At 40.0% G+C, this 20,545-nt stretch overlaps 1 protein-coding gene across 1 annotated transcript; it reads right to left on the reverse strand.

Moving 5' to 3' along the window:
* Positions 1-1,676: 1,676 nt before the first annotated feature.
* Positions 1,677-18,312, reverse strand: Gprc6a (G protein-coupled receptor, family C, group 6, member A). The gene is made up of 6 exons (NM_153071.1): positions 18,092-18,312; positions 15,103-15,406; positions 13,285-14,121; positions 7,752-7,964; positions 3,437-3,560; positions 1,677-2,833 (listed from the first exon to the last, which is right to left on the reverse strand). Exons 1-6 carry the CDS (start codon positions 18,283-18,285, stop codon positions 1,719-1,721), a joined length of 2,787 nt encoding a protein of 928 aa, NP_694711.1. The 5' UTR covers positions 18,286-18,312; the 3' UTR covers positions 1,677-1,718.
* Positions 18,313-20,545: the final 2,233 nt, after the last annotated feature.

Here is a 20,545-nt window from a genome sequence, read left to right on the forward strand (position 1 = left end):
GGTGCTTGTGAGCCATAATGTGAGAACAAATCCAAGTTTTCTGATAGAGAAACAAGGGGCTCTTAACCCCTGAGTCAACTTTTCAGTCCCGTTTAATCTGCTCTTTAAAAGATAAAAGTAGTACAAATATGGCATCCAAATCCTCACTACCAACATTAACTACTGTCTACCAAGCTCAAAGTCTTACATCTGTGCAAGTGCTTGATACTATCTTTAAATTGTTTCTGCCACCTCAAGTTCAGCATTTTCCCTCCCACACTTCCTCTTGTAGCTCATATCATCTTCCAATAAATGGAATTAGAACCTTACAACTCATCTTTCACCAATGGTTTGAAATAAATGGCCACTTCCTTTCCAGCTTGAGAATTTATATATAGCCTGTTGCCTATGCCCTGGACAGTTCTCAGCCCTACTCTACCGGCTCTTGGGTGTCAGGGTCGAGTGGGTGCAGAGTCAATGACAAACTCCAGACTTTGGGATCCAATAAGAATGCTGTAGTAAGCTCATCTGAGCACTGCTGCAAGCCCTTTTAATACCCTCCACCCACGCCCCCATTGATTCCAAGAAAGCATCTCTTCTAAACAGCAGTTCCTGATTGGCTGGCATTATTTGCTTCAGCAATCCTTGCTCTTTCAGGCAGTCCTTCATTAGGTCCTCCTGCAGGATATGATTTTGCAGCTGCAAGACCCCCAGTGTTTACATAGAGGCCACCCCGCTGGAGTAGTCTCCTACCCAGTTTCCAGTACTGATCCTGATTGCTTTCAATAAGATTATATTTCACTTAGTATCAGAAGTATCTTTCTAAAGAAGAATTTTGAGCCAGTGATCACTCAGCCAGACACTGTGAGAGCCACTACTGCCGGCAAGATAAATATGAACTCAGTCTAGCAAAGAGCCCCAGGCTGTCGTTCTGGAGCCCCAGCCCAGACCTGACTGACATGCAGGAGAGGATTTCTCTGCAGTCCCTGTACATGTATGTGATTTTGTTATCTTTCTACTGTAGTTCCTGCTTTCCCCCCTTTTGTTCATTCTTTGATTACCTAACTAACTCCTATTCATAGTTTAGAGCATTATATGATATCAAGTCCATTATTTAGCCTTCTAAACCCAGCCTTCATCTCCCTTGGTGAATGACTGAAATTACTCGGTACTGTGATAGTTCTCTGCACACATTACAAGTGGACGATCCTTTCAGTGGTTGAAAATATCTGAATGTATCCCTCTTCTCTTGGAATTTGAGCTCATTGAGAGAGAAATGATTCTTTGTGCCTAATTATACCTTTTCATTAATATAGTACCCAATACACAGAAACTGCTCAAAAACTTGTTCAACTGCCGTAGACAATCACAGTAGCTGAGAAAGAAGTAGGGCCCATAGAGAGAGGTGTAAGATGAAAATCTGAGATGTGTTATGCATTAACTTTGAATTGCCTAAGAGGAAGGCTGGTCAAGAAAAAGGCTGCAAGAAGTAATAGAAAATGAAGTAAGAATAATACTGAACCTATGTTTTTATTAGCAGATGGTTAAACAGACTGAGTTAAACAGTGTTCAAGCAAATGGCAGGAAAAAAAAATCCCCCAAAACAAAAAAAGCCAAAACCAAACCAACCAAACAGCAACAACAAAACACAAATGTATTTGCTGGGAAAGTAAATACACAATTTGCAGCAAACACTAGAAACATCTCACTGGGGATCACAGCGTCTCCTAGGAACTCAATCATATACTTGAACTTCTTTTCTGACGCAAAGTTTTAGACGCTTTGATAGTCTTTGCCGTGCCTGTGTGTGGGAGCACTTGTGCAGGAAGATGGTTGTCGTTCTGACAGGCTGTCATCTTGTTACCAGGGCTCTGATTGGTTGTTGCAGTATCGTAGCTGGTGGAGTCCAGGGAAACATGACTCAAGGCAAGGCTGTCCACACTGTGAGCAGAGTAGTTGTAAACCATCTGGAGGAAGGCTGATTTGGTGTTAGTCTTCTGCTTGCAAAGAATAATGTAGCACTTGGGGAAGAATATACAGCAGAGAATCCCATAATTGGATATCAGAATGACTATAATCTCCACGGCGGGCAAATACTTGCCGAATGTGGTAGTATAGACAGGGATGAATGTGATCCAAGCTATGAAGTAAATCAGCATCCCAAAGGTCAGGAACTTGGCTTCGTTGTAATTCTCAGGAAGTTTCCTCCCCTTGAATGCAAATACAAAGCAAATGAAGGCCAGAACTGTGATGTAGCCCAGCATGGTACCAAATGCCAGTGCTGACCCCTCCTCACATTCCAGGATAATGACTCTAGGCAAGGAGATATTCTCTTCCACACTAGGTGCTGCCAGCACCAGCCAAAGAGTGCAAATGACCACTTGAATGCCCGTGCAGGTAAGAACAATGGGAACAGGCCTATAAAGGCACTTCAGGAACATTGTCAGCTTGGGGTCAAAACTGAAAGCTAGCAAAATTTTCAGGGACTTGGTCAAAATACAGGAGACACAGAGAGTAAAGCTCACACCAAATAAGGTCTGCCTGGTCTTGCACGCAAAGTCTTGTGGTTCTCCAATAAAAAAGCCTGTGCTGGCAAAGTTAAGGGCGTGGCAGATGAGCATCACGTAGCAGACCACTAATCCTCCAGATGATTTCACGACAGGTGTCTTCAGGTTTCTTGTAAATATTATGCCAATGGCCAGAACAAAGGCGATTCCAAGTAGGGAGAGGGCAATGAGGAGGAGAGCCAAGGAGTCATCCCAGTCCAGATACTCCACTTCCTTTTCAAAGCAGGTAGTGCTCCTTACTGGGGCCCAGTGGGTTTCATTGTTGCATAAAAGGCAGTGATCCATATCTAAGAAGGCAAAGAGGTCAGTTCCATTCTAAACATTTAACTAGGTGGTTGTCTACAATACTGTATAAAAAAGCAAGGTCAGGGAAAGTCATATTAGTTACTTATTCAAATTAAACCTACACAGAACCCAGATAAAGTGGGAGAGGAAGGTAAATGGAAGAGATGAGGAAGATGGGAAGGGTAATAGAAGAAGTCAGAAGGTTTGTTGGGGCAAAGTTCTTCTGAAAATCTATATATGCCAGTCTCTTAGAATCTTGCTGTTACTGGCATCCATTTGGGGACCTTGTTCCTAAACGTGGTTTTGGAATTACACATAGCTCAAGGCCATCTCCTCCCTCTACACCTATGATTCTTGTAATCCTGTCCAAGCTAAGTATACTGTGTAGACTATTAATGAATCTGTCTCTCAAGGACAAAAACAAACGAAGGGGTGGGGTTGTAGTTCAGTGATAGAGCATGGACCTAGTACACACAAGGCCCAAGATTTGAGACCCAGAATGGAAAAGAAAGAAATCTACAAAACAAAAGATAAAACTAGAATTAATAGACAGAAAAGAAATAATTTAGAGGTGTCATTGTGGGTGTAGTGGTAAGTGCCATTACCTGTCTCATTACTGTAGTGGTTTTCTGGGCAGCTCACACATTCATAGCAACAGCTGTGTTGGCTTCCTGTGGCTTTCTTCATTTGACCAGGGCTGCATTCCTTGGAGCATTTAGATAGAATTTGCTACAGTAAAAGGAAAAAAAATCCAAATAATTTAAAAAGAGATTCTTCTAGCCATTCTTCACTAAGTAGCATTTTTCAGCTTTTTTTCATAGTATTAAAGTTTTGGGGCCATCTTAAGAAGCAGAAGCAAACTTAAAATATGCAAAATATTTTAGATGAGAAAACTACTTATAACTTCTTTTTCTTTTTTCTTTCTTTCTCTCTTTCTCTCTTTCTTTCTCTCTTTCTTTCTTTCTTTCTTTCTTTCTTTCTTTCTTTTCTTTCTTTGCTTTTTGACAGGACCTATGACTGATATAGACTTCACTATATAGTGCAGACTGGACTTGAACTCACAGAGATTCACCAGCCTCTGCCTCCAGAGTCCTAGGATTAAAAGCATTCACCACCATGCCTGGTAACACTTACTGCTTCTATAAGCAAATTATGGAAATTAGCTCTTTCAGAGAGCTTCCAGCAGAGGGGAAAGCACATATGACTAAAGCCAACAAAGTGAGGGTCTGGCAATTTCTGATTCCAGGCTGAAATTCTGCAAGAAAAATAAGACTTCTGTGGGTTTTTTTTTTTTAAAGAAAAAATTTTAATTTTATGTGCATAAATCTGTCTCTCTGTGAGATTTGTGTGTGAGTCCCTGTGTTTGTGTGTGTCTCTCTGTGTATGAGTCTCTTTCTTTCTGTCTCTCTCTCTCTCTCTGTCTGTGTGTGTGTGTGTGTGTGTGTGTGTGTGTGTATTCCATGAGAGGGTGTTGCATCCCTTGGAGCTGGAGTTACATGTAGCTGTGAGTCACCAATGTAGGTTCTAGGAAATAAACTCGGTCCTCTGGAAAAGCAGTTAAGTGCTCTTAGCTACTGAGTCATCTCTCTAGCCTATAGACTTTTATAAGAAAGTTTTTAAGAGTGGATACCTTTGAAAAACAAAGCAATGGGATATTTAGAATTTAAAACTATTAGATTTTCAAAATCCAAAAAATATTTTAAAAATATTTTAGTTTTGGTAGCATTCAGTGTGGTATTTTAACATATCACACAATGTGTACCACTCAACTCCATACACCCTTTGCTCATCTGTAGCTTTTTAAAAAAGAATTATTAATTTATTTTATATATGTGAGTATACTGTCACTGTCTTCAGACACACCAGAAGAGGGCATCAGACCCCATTACATATGGTTGTGAGCCACCATGTGGATGCTAGGAATTGAACTCAGAACCTCTGGAAGAGCAATCAGTGCTCTCAACCTCTGAGCCATCTCTCCAGTCTGCTCTTAACTTTTAACTTTTAACAACCCTATATTCAGCTTGGCTACTTAAGTTTTCAAATAAGAGACAGAACATATGGTGTTTGCTCTTCTGTGCTTACCTCTCTTTAACATAATATTCAAAGTTCTCATCTTCTTACAAATAATAAGATTTCATTCTTCTCTATAGCTGATAATCTATTTTGTGTGTGTATACCACATTTGCTTACAATAATAATTAAATCATTATGAAAATTTAGATTGAAATTATGTATCATTAGGAGGAACAAAAGTGCAGCCTTCCTTCTTAGGAACACACTACTTTTCCTTCCTCCATATGAAGAGGTTGGAAATGCATTCTAGAGTCCTGTACGTACAACTTTGAAATAAAAATTGAGGTATAGTTATTTGAGGTTTTGGACAGTGACAAGTGATACTACAAGTAGCCTGTTTGACAAGTACATCTTGAAATCTGACCAAATGGTCAAAGGTATTGTTGGCTTTGACAATAGCCTAGATATGTATGAACATCTCCACCAGCAAGGAAGATTTGTTCGCTTATTGGTAACTGTCTAAACCTTCACTCTGGAGCCTAAAGCGTCACTCCTCTGCCTCAGAGCAGATGCCTCACAGGTACACAGATTCTGTCCTATGGAAAATGGAGACAAATTTCCTAACAACTGAAAAATAGTGCTTCTTGTAAAAATAAAAGGAAATTGCCTTTTTATTCAGTGAGAAAGGGAGGCAGCATATGGTTTAAAAGCCCAGTGTGAGTTGCAGTGCTTAGCCTAAGGCAGTCTCATTAGAAGGTGATAGACAAAGCTGTGATAACAAAGAAGAAAAGGAAAGTTTGAGGGCACAAAGGATGGCTGCATTTCTGTCTCCTAATGAAATGGTCTCCTACTTTACTAATCTATCTACGAGGAGGAGAAATGTTGTTGAAGAAACTGGTTTTCCAACATTACTGTGTTCATTCTTGCACTCACTAAATATTTTCTGAGTGATTGTTAGTATGCCAAGCATGGTTCTCACTGTTAACCCAGGCTCATGATTCTCCTGCCTCAGATTCTCAGATTCTGGGATTACAGGCACTCACCGCCATCCTGGTTCAGGTGTGGCAATTTTAAATAGAATGCAGCAGGTGCAGATCACTTGCATTATCAGAAAGGCAAGCACATATGACAAAGAGTGGGGACTGTGGAGTTACAGGAGAATGGAAATTAAGGGGAAGGTGGAGGGAGACAAGGTTTTGGAGACAGAGAACAGTTTAAAAAAAAAAAAAAAAAAAAAAAACCACTAGCTTTTACCTGGAGAGAAATGTGATGCCCTGGAAGAGTTTTGAGCAGAGAGCTGCATTTTCCAGGACGTCTTACAAACAGACTGAAGGGTTTAAGTGTAAGAGGAACAGTTACAAAGCTAACACTGACCTGGATGAAAAGCAACTGTAGCTTGCAGTGGAGGGGCAGTGGTACATCCAGCATGTAAAATGGTAATCAAACTTCAGACTCACTTTGGAAATTAAAATTTCAGTGGGTCTGCGGTGTGCGAGTGTGTTGTGTTACACACCTACACACCGGGAGCAAGGATTCCATGGGGTGCCCCTCTTAGGCAACTAACAAAGGAGAGTTGCCGTTTCCTGAGATGCAGGAAAGAATATCAAGAGCTTTGTTTTGGAGATAGTCAGTGAGGACAACCATCAGATAGATATCCACATCCACGTAGAGATGCCAGTTAGGCAGTCGGCACTTATTTGAGTTAAAAGATAAAATCAAGAAGCCACCAGCCTTCCACAGAATGACATTATTTAAAGACTGGAAGGAGCCTGATAAGGTCACCAAACAGACAAAAAAAGAACAGAGCTGAGTCCAGGCACCCCAGTGTTCAGAGGGATTGGAAAGATAAGGACCCAACAAAGGAGGCAGAGGAACAGTGGCTAGAGACACGGGAGAAATCAGGGGAGTGTGGAGTCTAGGAAGCAAATGAGGCCTGTGGTGTGGAGGAAAGAATAAGTGGCTGTTAAATGAATTATAATGATGTTTGGACTTAGTGTAAGTGAGCTAGAGAAACAATTTTGATAGATTATAGGTAGCTTAAAATAGAATGGAAGGAAACAACTTGGGAGCAGTCAAGATATTTAATATTTTCAAGGAGTTTTGTTGTAAAGAGAAATAGAGGCTTGGGCAGCAGATGGAAGAGGGTGTGTGAAATCTATGCCACTGTTGCCTTTTGAGTACCGGTGAATACAGGTTTATACCACTATGTGGACAGCACAGAAGAGAGAATCGTGGAGGATGCAGGAGACTGTGAATCCTGAATCAGCAGAGCAAAGCCTTAAACAAGAGAAGGGGGTGGGGCCCACTGGTAAAGTGGAAGTGAAGCCGGAGGAAGGAGCACAGCAGTCCATCCACAAAACCAGATGGAAGCACGGACTGCTACAGGAAGCACCACAGTTCTCCTATTGCTTCACTGTTTGAAGAAGAGAAAGTGCGATCAACCAAAGATGATGGAACGAAGTCAGAGAAGAATATAAAACGGCCAACCAGTAAGAAAAGAGACTTAATTCTGTTAAAAATAGTCTGATTGATTTCACAGCAACAACGAAGGCCCACTGGACACCGGAGATCATAAATGCAATGTAAAACTAGTGAACAATATAAGGCTCGTATTCCCACTTCTCCTGCCCCAAGTTCGTCTACTGAAGGGATGCACACAGAGTCGAACACAGAGTGAGCTGAATTTTGCTAATATTGAGAAGAGAGAACACGGAAGACAAAGGACGGAACAGAGGCTTTATACAAGAATGTTATGCTAGCTAGTCACAGAATTTAGGGAAGGAAGGTGGGACAGTGGGTAGTGAGGATTCATCTATCGCTGGAGGCTCTGCTGGAGAACAGGACTTTCCCAGGTGATACACTATTTGACCTGAATTCTGCAAAACAGCCTAGGACAAAAATCACCTTAAGTTTCCTGAATTCATGTTTTGTTTCTTGGTTTGTGGTGATGAAGACGTCACGCTGCAGGTCATATTCTGCCATCTTTGTGACAGTCATGAGGCCATTGGTCTCCTTCCAGAGCACCACGTCATAACCAGTATTTAAATCCCCGTGGGCATCAAAGTGAAATGAATTCCTTCCATCAGTGAATGTCACGTTTTTCAGCACGGCAAGTAGCTGTGAAAGGTAAAAGTGTGGGTGAACAGTTTACAGTGCATCTTTTATCCCCGTGAAGACACTGCATCTCCAAGAGTATAACTTAAACGAGAAGAAAAAAAAGACATTTGATCCCTGTTTCAGGATGCTTAAATATATAGAACAGTTTAAGAAAGAGTCCCACCTCCCATTCTAGATTCCATCTCTGCAGAAGTTTTCCTACATGAAATTGTAAAACCAGATCAGATTTAGAGAGATTTTAGCTATTTCAGTCTATGAAACTGAAATCTGAGCTCTTGCATGCATGCACGTGGCAGACTTTCAGAATGGCTACTTTGGAGCAGGTGGGGGCTTAGGGATGGTAAAACACATCCTGTCATCTTTCCGCTGTTGGTCTTAAGTCTGTCCTAGTGATGAACATGCACTAAAGTAGCCTCTAGATTTTATTCTAATTAAGTTACAAAATGATTTAATTCTGGAGAAAGAAATGTGACTAAAAATTACCTGCCTTGCTACCCAATTTGTGAAGTGCCAGTCACATTGAGTTTGTGCGTGTGTGTGCGTGTGTTCGAGCTCCCCCCCCCCCCCCCCCGCTCTCTTCAGCATTCATCACAGCCCCATTGGTTGCCTAAGTCCATGGTTCTATTTGGCTTTGATGGATTAAAAAAAAAAACAATCTATGGGAGAGGGAGAAATTATACTGAGTAGAATTACTCTACTCAATGTATTTTTCATTAATTTTAAGTGTTTTACTTTTGTCAATATATAATACAGACATTTTGGTCTTCTTGTCCCCCTCCTCTCCCTGTTCTAGCCTCTGTCCTTGGGACCAGTGAACTCACCCCAAGAGAGCAGCTTCCCAATAAACTTGCATTTAATATAATCTAATCTGTCTTGAATTGGCTCATTTCCCCGGTGGAGAAATAACTTCTCAATCAGGTCTTACTTCTGTGTCTCCTAAGTTCTTGAAATCCAGCATCTCCAACATAGGATGCCAATATTTCCCCCACCAGACCTCCATATTTCTCCCTATTTGCACTTTAACATACACAATAGCTGCCCAGAATGGGAATGATTTGTGACATGTTCGTGTGTTTCTTTCTCTTTTAGACATCTAATCTACTCAAAGTGTTCTTTATCTATGTTCTCAAGTATTTGTATCAGTCAAAATGTTCTTTCTACAGTGGAAACTGGATCATCATCCTGCAGCTTGGCAAGTCTGATCCCTCGGCATAGTTTGCAGCTTCCTTCTATCAGCAGCAGGAGCATCAGTCTGGTAAGGTGTTAAAAATACAGGTTCTAGGTTCGAAGACAATTTAATTACACATCAAATTTTGAGAAGTCCTATTGGGCAAAGTCTTTTGAGAAGTACCCCACATGAGCCCCTTGTCTCATTTGCTTTCAGCTTCCTTTCAAGACTCCAGTCCCATGAAGTCCAGAAGACGCTGGCCTTTTGGAAAATATATTTAAAAAAAAAATAAATTAAATCATTGCTCCCTCTTGGTCAAACCCTCCCACAATCCGTTCCCACAACCCCCTGCTCTTCTCTGAGTGGGTGAGCACTTCCTCGTTGTTTCCCCACCCTCACACATCAAGTCTCTGTGAGGTTAGGTGTATCCTCTCCCACTGAGGCCAGACAAGGGAGCCCAGCTAGAAGAACAGTTGCTAATGCTGAACTCGATACCTCAGTTAGGTGCTAGGCAGCCATCCCACGTTTGCATGAGGTGCTGTATTGTGTCCTCCTGTGTGGTAGTCAGCCTTGTAATCACCTGATTATATACCAAATTGGCTGTTGTAAGAGGACATTCTGTTTGCCTCCCCAGGTTATCTCTAGCCCTCACTTAACCTGAAACACTCAGGCAGCCAACAAATACTTCCTAAGTAAACACGTGAGGAATGACTACTAGACATTTTCTCATCTCCTATGTGCCACTCATTACCTTAGGTGGGATCAAATAGAAGAAGAAGAAGAAGAAAGGCAAAGACAACCCAGTGGCTACAACATGAAGAAGGTTCGTCCCATATACCTGAAGAACAGTGAAAATCTGCTAAAATAAAATAAGACTGGCTGTGTACAATCCCTGAACATACTTCCCACCAAACATAGAGATGGAACACTGTCCTAACTCCATTGCAATCTGAATTTAATTGGATCTAAAATCACTCATTGGATCATATGATTATTAGAATATTTTGTTGGTGTGTTTGTGTGTGTGTGTGTGTGTGTGTGTGTGTGTGTGTGTGTGTGTAATGAAACAACTACGAATGCATCCTTGATTAGGGCTCCTAAATGTTATTATTATTTTTTAGTATAATGTCTTATAATGATTTTCTTCATAAAGAGACCATTGGTTGGATGACTTGTCACTTGTGTCTGGCACTGCTTATTATGTGACTCATTCACATCATGATGAAAGCAGCACCTCATCCTGTCTCCTCTTTTTCAATCTGTTTGTAGAAATAATAGGTTCTCAGAAGCATAAAAAGCAACCTCACACTCATAAATAAGATGTTTAGGTTACATTTTCCCAAGTGTACTTTTTTCCGAAATGGTTGAGCTATAGTTCTAATTTAAAGTACTTTTCTGGATCTTTGATAGATCAATAGCTCTGTCTTCTTCTTCTTCTTCTTCTTCTTCTTCTTCTTCTTCTTCTTCTTCTTCTTCTTCTTCTTCTTCTTCTTCTGATTCTTCCTATTTTTTCATGTGTATCCTTTAGGTTCAGTTCCTGGTCTCTGATGTTAAGGTCCTGTTACTGAATTGGTTCTTGATCATTTAGTAACAAAAGCCATGGACCAATTGCTGGGCGGAGGGTTCAGTCAGGACTTCCAGGTCACTGGAGGCAGGGAGGTGCAAGGGAGGAGAACTGAGTTTTGCCAAGATTTGGAGAGAGAAGAACTGGGCAACAATATGACATCTCAAAATGGAATGGCTGTTATCATTTTGTCTAAGCTCTGCCCCACAGTTTTCTGGCAATAGCCAGGTGTGCCTGACTCACTATAAAAGGGGCTGCTTCCCTCTCCTCTCTCTCTTGCTCTTGCTTTGCCTTCCTCCTCCTGCTCTGTCCTCTCGCCCCTTCCCCCTCTCTCTCCACATGCTCATGGCCAGCCTCTATTTCTCTATTCCTCCTCCTCCTCCTCCTCCTCCTCCTTCTTCTCTCTCTCTCTCTCTCTCTCTCTCTCTCTCTCTCTCTCTCTCTGCCTTTTTCTGCCTCTCCTACCCTCTCAACTCCCCTCCCCATACCCTGAATATACTGTATTCTATACTATACCTTCATATGGCTGGTTCCTTAGGGGGAAGGGATGCCTCAGCATGGGCCTGTGTAGGTACCCCCTCCCCCCACACATCCAACAAGTATATCCTCCCTCTCTTTATCCTTTTATAAACACATCAATAGCCACATGGGCTGCTCCTACACCTACATTCGAGTGGTCAGGTGGAAGATAGTAGAGCCCAGCAATTGTGCCCTAAGACAAGTTTTAAAGGAACACACACACACACACACACACACACACACAAAAATGCCTGAAAATGAGCAATATATACTCCACAACATGTAGAATGATTATGTATCCATCAAAAATAAAATTAAGTACAACTTAAAAATTAGAAAATTTAAATACATAGTTCAAGGGCTGAGGATGCAGCTCAGAGTGAGGGTGTTCCCTCTTATGTATGAGGCCTTGAGGTCAAACTCCAGAACCCCAGAGATAAACAATAAAAACACAACAACAACAACAATGAAGTAAAGACAAACACATAACCGTGAAAATTTCTCATCTAAATTTGCAAGCTGGTTATTTCAGTCATCATTGCTTATAGGTGCTGTAGGTGATTAAAACATGCATAACAGGGGCTAGGATGGAGCTCCTGGAATCACATGATTAGCTTTCATGAGGCTATTGGTTCAATTCTAAGCAACAACAATAAAAATGATGATGATAAAAATATAAATGTCATTCTAGATGCCACTTATATGATCCAATTGTTTTATTTTATACTACCCTCTTTTCACTCTAAAGGGCATATATGTTGTAATATGGTACTTTCTCAAGACCTATAAGTCTGGCTTTGAATTTGCATAATTGAGAAGTCTGATTCTCACAAGTAAAATATTATTGTTAAAAGGAGTACTTTCTTTTACATGCTTTGTTTAAGATCATTAATTATGTGATTTTTCATTAATTAGAGTCATATTAAACTTTAAGTTTAAGTTTTTCCAAAATTATCCAAGAAAAGAATGGAAAGCATTCATTTACACACAATTTGTATTTCATTTAAAGGTTATTGTAATTGGCCTAATACCATCCCTTTGAAGAAGAGTCCAGGGGGCTGAAGGCATGGCTCAGTAAGTAGTAAGCTCTTGAAAAGGACCCAGGTTCCATTCCCAATACCCATATAGTGGCTAACAACCATCTTTAATTCCTGGACTTTTCTTTTTGGCTTCAGCAGGCATTTCATGCACTAAGTACACACACAAATACGCAGTCAAAACACTCATATAAATGAATCAAAACAGCAAATCTTTAAGCAAAACAAAACACAAACCTCAAGTCCTGAAGAGAACATCCTACAAAAGATAGGAAGAACATTTAGCTAGAGGACAGGATTGCAATGCACCTGTTGTACAATTCGAGGGGATATAAGAAGACCAGGCCTGGAGTCATGTCTATGGTGTTTCTTGTCCTTAGTTTCCTCATATACAAAACAAGCATCCCTAATTGAAAAATGCTACAAATCTGAGGTTTTGAGCACCAACTTGATATCAAAGTGAAAAAGTCTACACTTGACTGCACTGGCACACTAAATCTGCATTAAAAATATTCTATAATATCACCTTTAAGTTATATGAACAAGGCAAATATAAGCAAAGATAAATTTTACATATGACGCTTGCTTTGTACCTAAGAAATCTAATCTGCAACATGTATAGCCTGGGCATCTCAGATGAGGGAAATGCTATTGTACTTAGTAGTAACCAAAATAATCTTTCCACTTCCATGGTCTAAATAGTTGTATGGGTAAAAATCATTAAAGAATATAATGTGTATGACATACTGAAAATAATCCATAAATCTGAGGAGGAAGATAGCACTATTCTGAATGTCCTAAGAAGAGAAGACAAAATTTTGGGGCCCAGGGAAAGTAATGAGGATAAAATATAACTATTATCAAAAGTAAAAAGTTATATTAGCAATACAGGTCATGAAAACACTGACAGTTTCTACTTGCAGAAGGGACAGGGTTAAGAGTGCTTACTGTGGATCTTTGTAAAATGAAGCAAGAGGGGAGAGGAGGAGATGATGGATGGTAGGGAATAGGCTTGGGTATGTAAGTGAATACCTCCCATGGCTGAAAGGCGTTGGGTTTCTTGCAGTCTCGAGCTTGGCACAGATCCCGGATGGCATGACCAAGGGCGAACACTGCAAGCTGAATGCTATAAATGAGTCCCGGCTCAGTATAATGCCAGAGGAAATCATTTCTCTTGAATAAGTGGTTTTCAATGGTCTTGGTAGTGTCATAGGTCAAAGTTGCCTGAGAATAGTTGGATATGCATTGGCTCAAATCACCGTCTTTGATGTATTTACAGGCAGAAACGAGCATGGCAAATTCATGTAGGGGTTTGTTATTGTCATTGGGGTACATATGCAGAGTTTGAAGAAAAGAATGGAAAGAAGACGTATTTCCTCTCCTAAAGGCAAACCCCACCACTTTGCCAAGCTTCTTAACATTAGGGATGGTGATAATCTTGGTAGCGGTTGACCAATTATCACTAGCAATCCAGATCTTACTTATTTTCCTTTCAATGGCTTTCGTGAAGAGATTGAAAACATGGAATTTTCTCAGAAACACCACAATGACATTAACCTGGGCTTCTGCAATGATCTTCTCCAGAGTCTGGTTAATTCTCACTTCAATGGTATTATCTGAGAGGAAGGCTGGCAGAACCTCTTTGAAGGCAATGCACACATTGTTTTCAGCAGCCTGTATTGCAAATGTGTTGAGAGCTAGTCTTCCATAATCATCATCGGTTGTTATGGCACCAATCCAGTTCCATCCCGATTGTCGGATCAGGTGGGCCATTGCTTTAGTTTGGTAGAAGTCACTAGGCACAGTCCGTAAAAATGAAGGAAAGCGGATCTTGTCACTCAGGATTTCTGCAGTGGATTCATAACTCACCTGAAAGTGGAGAGAATCTTTGAGTGATGGTAGGGGAGCGCAGGAGCCAGTCATAGTAAGCTCAGTTCCCTTTGATTCCTACAGCCTCTTCCTAAATTCTCTCTCTACAAAAAGATCGACTTATCTTAGCACCCAGGGATGTTTAGTTACTTGCCTTTTTTGAACCTGGTTGATGTCATTATGGAGAGAGCAGCCCCTCAGAGGTATGTGTCTTTTCTAAATCAAGTTAAAAATGTTCAGAAATTGGTTGTTGAATATTGCAGAAATTACTTCCTAGCTAATTCCTACCTTCCCCTGATCCTAATAGCAAATGTGATGGATAGACCAATGTATGGAAGGAAGTAGAACAAAAAAAATTTCCCTAATTGACTGATTGGGTAATAAAGATGACAATCACTGGGTGAGGAGGAGGCAGACCTTCTGGGTCCAAAAAAGGAAGAGGGGATGCAGGGGAAACGAACAGCCTCCTTTTGGATAGGGAGGTAGGAGCAAAGCAGACAAAATATAGACTGGAGATTGTTTGATCTGGTGGCAGAATCCACCAGAACCCACCATGGAAGATTTCTAACATAAAATAATTGAATTTAAAATGACAGATTCCGAGTCCAGCTGTTGTGTTATCTGTTGATTCTAAACTAAGATTATCTGGTGTTTTCTATTTTGAGGTGACTCAACTTAGCTCCAGGGGAAAGGTAACCACAGTGGATCGTGGGGCAATTTTGGAGCTCTGGAGAGGCAGAGCCAGCATTGTTGGGAGAGGCGCTGATAAGGGGAATCATACGGTCTCATACCGGAATGGAAACAGACTGAGACCACCAGCTGTGCCAAGCCGGTGATAGCCTGGATTGTTTTTTTAATAATTACATGCAACAGTTCAATATTGCAGAAATCACTTCCTAGCTAATTCCTACCTTCCCCTGATCCCAAGAACTAATGTAATCGATGGACCAATGTAGGGAAGGAAGTAGAACAAACACCTACCTGTGGCATGAGCTGTAAGTTCAGCATCCTTGAGACCGCGATGGATGTTTCAGAGTAGCCAGCACCTATGACAGCCTTGACCCTTGGCATGTAGCTGGAATAGTCACACTGAAAGACCACAGTTTCTCTAGAGCAGTTGAATTTTGAGAGGAACCTCAGAGTGGCAGCCATTGCTGCTGTGACTTCGGTACAAGTGTCATAGATTTCATATCCCAGCTTGACTCCGGATAACAGTGTTGAATTATTGATCATCTCAATGCTGTGTATCATAGCCAGAGTTTGAAGAAACACTGATATTTCAAAGCTGTTGAAAAAAAAAAAAAAAGCACTTTCTGAAACAAAGTATAACAATTCCCATTTAATATGGAGATATCTCAACCATGTCTCTGTCCTTTGATGAATAATTTTTGGATGAATCAAGATGATTATATGATAAGTGTGAACTTTATTTGAAAATAACCATTCCCTTCCCCTCCCCCTGATCATAAGTTTTAGCAGAATGTCTTCTATTTGCTTGATGGCAATTTCATTAATGTAAACAATGTACCTTTCAAAAATATGTTTTTAATTAAAATAAAATTTTATCTCTGTCCCGCTTCTCCTTCCAGCGCCCCTCCTGCTAGTTATTCTCACTCAACCCCCATGTCCTTCCAACTCTAGCTGATAGCCTCTTTTTCTTTGTATATATACACATACACATTTTGGTTGCTTGTATTATACAGTTTCAAAGCTGATCACTCTGTATTGAATAACCAATAAGGAGATTCATTCCTGAGAGGGACTACGACCCTTCCCAGCAGCCATTAATTGCCTTAGTGCCATGATTGCAGCCATGCCCAGTGCTTTCTCCAACTTCCCCAGTAAAAATACTTTTAATGGAAACCTTTAACAGGGACAATGTCAAAAACAAGTGTCTTAACTACTCTACAGTGCAGCATTTAGCCTTTTCTTGATAAATCTTGGGTTGGTCCTGAACATTTTCTTTGATACTCTGATGTACGGTGTGGTGAGTTTTGCTCTCTTTTGCTGTTAACATGTAAGCATGGCATTGCCAACAGTGCATGTGCTTCTTAGGCTTAAAGCCTATCTTATAGTTTTGTAGTTTTAATCTGCTGTGGTTGGAAATCAGATAAATGAGACTTTTACAAATTTAAATTTTTATTTTTAAAAGTAACTTTTTGAGAATATAATGATATCATATCCTCCCTTTTTCTTTATTTAAACTCTCCCATAACCCCTCCTTGCTTTCTTTAAAATACACAAGCTCTTTTTAAAATTAATTGTTACACACACATGCCTATACATATATATTTCTAAATAAATATTTCTAAAGACTTTTATGAATTCCTGGGTAAAGGCACATAGTTGTCTAGAGAATGACAACTAGTGTAAATCAGATACACAGCCGTTTCAGGGAACATTTCTTGCTTTGGGATTATTTCAGAGACCTCAATAATTTAATCTTGATCCACTGTTATTTCATTCACTGCTGTACACAAACATTATATGCCTAACCTCATATATAATGAAAGATCGGTGGATGACTTTTAAGTGGATAAAGGAAAACTACAAGGTTTTGATTCTAAAGATTCCTTGGAGTTCATTGAATTACAGTGTTTGTTTCTCGCTGTGAGATGTCTAAAGATGAAATGTGGAATATCATTGTTATAATCCTTATCTAAAAAGAAATGAGAGAAAAAAATTTTGATTACTTTATAATTAAACCACATCATATTTTCATAGTCCCTTCTATGTAAGCTCAATGCTCTTGATTTACCCAGAGCTCAGAGCAGGAGTCAGGTAATGTCAGTACTTGTTAGCCCGCAGCTCAGTGTTTATTAAAAATAATTTCTCTTGAGGAGTGACAATAAAGCAAAACATTTATGTGATTTTTTTTTCTTTCTAGAAGAAATTTGTTAGATCAAAAGTTTCATTTATATTTTTCATTGCTTATTGGCTTAAAATTATGGGCTTCATTTTTTTGGGTACCAAGTTAGTGCTCTGAAAATCTTCCCTTATTATTTTGTGCCATTTCAGCTAATCACTAGTTATAGTAACAGCAGCTCAGATAGGCATGAAAGAAGGGAGGGGACCTTGGTATGATATAGGAATCTCGTGAGAACTGAAAACATTCTTATAGGGCTTAGAAAGCATGATTTGATAATGAAGTAAGCAAGCAAGCAAGCAAGCAAGCAAGCAAACAAACAAACAAACAAACAAGATCAGATGTGATGATTTGCTTTTGAAATTACAGCAGTCTGGAGGAGAATATAAAGTAGATCAAGAGTTGAGGCTAGCTTGGAATATAGAAGGAGATCTTATCTTAAAACAAAACAGGCAAACAGAAAAGTAAAATAAAAGAAGACCTTAAGATTATATCAAGTTGTAATCCGAATTTTAAGTCACAATTTTAAGTCTGATGGTCATTTTGTGATACAAATTGAAGCCAAGGCTGCCTGTGTCCTTGGAGTTTATCTGGCCTCATTTTCACAGATAGGAACTGCAAGTCAGTTCACAAGATCAACTAAAATTAAGTAAAACATCTTGTTTTCCTTAAAAACCAACCAAAAAGGCCAAACCCTCAATCCATCTGCAACAACCTTCCCCAGTTTTAGTTTTCACATGACACAGTCCCAAGAATTACATGCTACAGTTCACTCACCAACATCCTTGAAAGTGACTTCAGGGATTTTTTTAAAGACATGATAAAACAAAACAAAACAAAACAAAACAAAACAAAACAAAACAAAACAAAACAGAACAATGCATCACTCTAAAGCATTCTCTTCCTCTGCGCTTGGAAGCTGATTACACATATAGGACTGAAAAATCTATTTTAAGAACCACAAAACTAACTAGATATAACTGTAAAATACACACATGTTCTGTTTTTCTAAAATGTCATTGAAACCAAGCCATCTGCCTGTCTTAGTCTTAGTCTCAGCACAATTTTGAATTGTGTGTAATTTTTTTTTAAAGTTTTACTCACCCAGCACATTTCTGGATTTGTGGTCGTCTGGGATGGTCATCTGAGGACAACATTTTTTCATGAATGGCAAACAAGCCACCAATCATGATATGTCCAGGAGAAGTGATAGCCACGAAGTCATCTGGGGTATGACAAGACTGGGAGGTATCAAGAATAATCATGAAGCAAGTAACTACTGTAATCAATAGGGCCATCTTTCTGTCTCATTTGCTCAGTTCATGAGGGTTATTAAGAGCCATTCAGCTCACAGATGCTAAAGATAAGATTCCTAATTTTCCCTAAACACTTTGGAAGCATGGGACAATGTCAAGAGCCAGAAGTGTTCAATATTCAGATTCTTGATGATAGTGAAAACAGTTCTTTCACCAATAAGAACATGTCCGATTCCAAGAGTCTCTGCTGCGGAGCATGTGACAGTGGGCATCTGAGAGCTGGAGATGAACTGATGGAATGTAAACACAGAGGCATGCTGACAGAATTGTAAACACAGATCTTTGGGACATTGTATTCTTTGACTCCAGAGCAAAGTTAAGGGATTTGCTTCCTGTTGGCTTTTCTTTTGAAGCTCGTTGTAGATTTTTCTGAAAGAAGCAGACTGGGAAAAATCCTTCTGCTTAAAAAAGGGACAGCTCTATATTTTCAAACATGCTGCTTTCAATGCCAAAGAATTACAGTAGTTGATCAGCTATTTAGGAAAGAATTCTTGGCTGTGAGCCTAGCCTTTAACGGCCGAGCCCGTACTACTGGAGGATCCCGCAATACCTCTTTTGGGCATATATCCAGAAGATGCCCCAACCGTTAAGAAGGGCACATGCTCCACTATGTTCAAAGCAGCCTTATTTATAACAGCCAGGAGCTGGAAAGAACCCAGATGTCACTCAACAGAGGAATGGATTCAAAAAATGTGGTACATTTACACAATGGAGTTCTACTCAGCTATTAAAAACAATGAATTTATGAAATTCCTAGGCAAATGGATGGACCTGGAGGGCATCATCCTGAGTGAGGTAACCCAATCACAAAGGAACTCTCACAATATGTACTCACTGATAAGTGGATATTAGCCCAGAAACTTAGAATACCCAAAATATAAGATACAATTTGCTAAACACATTAAACTCAAGAAGAACGAAGACCAAAGTGTGGACACTTTGTCCCTTCTTAGAATTGGAAACAATCACCCATGGAAGGAGTTACAGAGACAAAGTTTGGAGCTGAGACAAAAGGATGGACCATCTAGAGACTGCCATATCCAGGGATCCATCCCATACTTATCCTCCAAACGCTGACACCATTGCATACACTAGCAAGCATTGGCTGAAAGGACCCTGATATAGCTGTCTCTTGTGAAACTAGGCAGGGGCCTAGCAAACACATAAGTGGATGCTCACAGTCAGCTATTGGATGGATCACAGGGCCCCCAATGGAGGAGCTAGAGAAAGTATCCAAGGAGTTAAAGAGATCTGCAACCCTGTAGGTGCAACAACATTATGAACTAACCAGTACCCCGGAACTCTTGACTCTAGCTGCATATGTATCAAAAGATGGCCTAATCGGCCATCACTGGAAAGAGAGGCCCATTGGACATGCAAACTTTATATGCCCTAGTACAGGGGAATCCCAGGGCCAAAAAATGGGAATGGGTGGGTAGGGAAGTTGGCGGGAGGGTATGGGGGACTTTTGGGATAGCATTCTAAATGTAATTGAGGAAAATACATAATAATAAAAATATTTTAAAAAAAAGAAAAGAATTCTTGCTTTTATTTATTTATTTTATTTCTCCTGAAAATCTCGACTTTAAAAAGATAACATTCAGTTGACTTAGGCTTTTATCAGTTTCAGTAGTAGTAGTAGCCGCAGCAGCAGCAGCAGCAGCAGACACAAATGGCTTTTATTGTGCTGCGAAAAACTAAAAACATTATGAAACTTATCAGAGAGGAAAAAAAAAACACTATTGCAGATCACTGTCATTTATGTCATTATATCGTTTATTCACTTATATTTCTTTGTTACCATAAACTTTGAACATGTTTTTAAATGCTTATACATCAGAAATAAGTATTTTCCTGGTATATGTTTTTACTTGCTTGTTTGTTTTGAGATAGGGTCTGTCTGTGCAGCTCTGGATGGCCTGAAGTTCATTATATTGACCAGGTTAGCCTGAAACTCACAGAGATCCACCTGCCTCTTGTCTCCTAAGTGTTGGAATTAAAGGCCGGTATCGCCACTCCTGGCAGCATGAAAATGAGATTTATTTTTAGTGAATGCTTTTTCTCTGTGGATGTATATGTACTAGGTGCAAGAAGCCAAACCTACTTCATCTCGGGACTGGCCTCCATTTTAAGAGAAACTTGACTTATAGCTGAACCCAAGAAGGACTCTGGCTTGTCCTTGGCCCACAACCGAGCGTTATTCCCTAGCTACAGTTATTATCTTTTGGAATTTAAGGGAATC

Source organism: Mus musculus, chromosome 10 (assembly GCF_000001635.26).
Source record: "Mus musculus strain C57BL/6J chromosome 10, GRCm38.p6 C57BL/6J".
Lineage (NCBI taxonomy): Eukaryota > Metazoa > Chordata > Mammalia > Rodentia > Muridae > Mus > Mus musculus.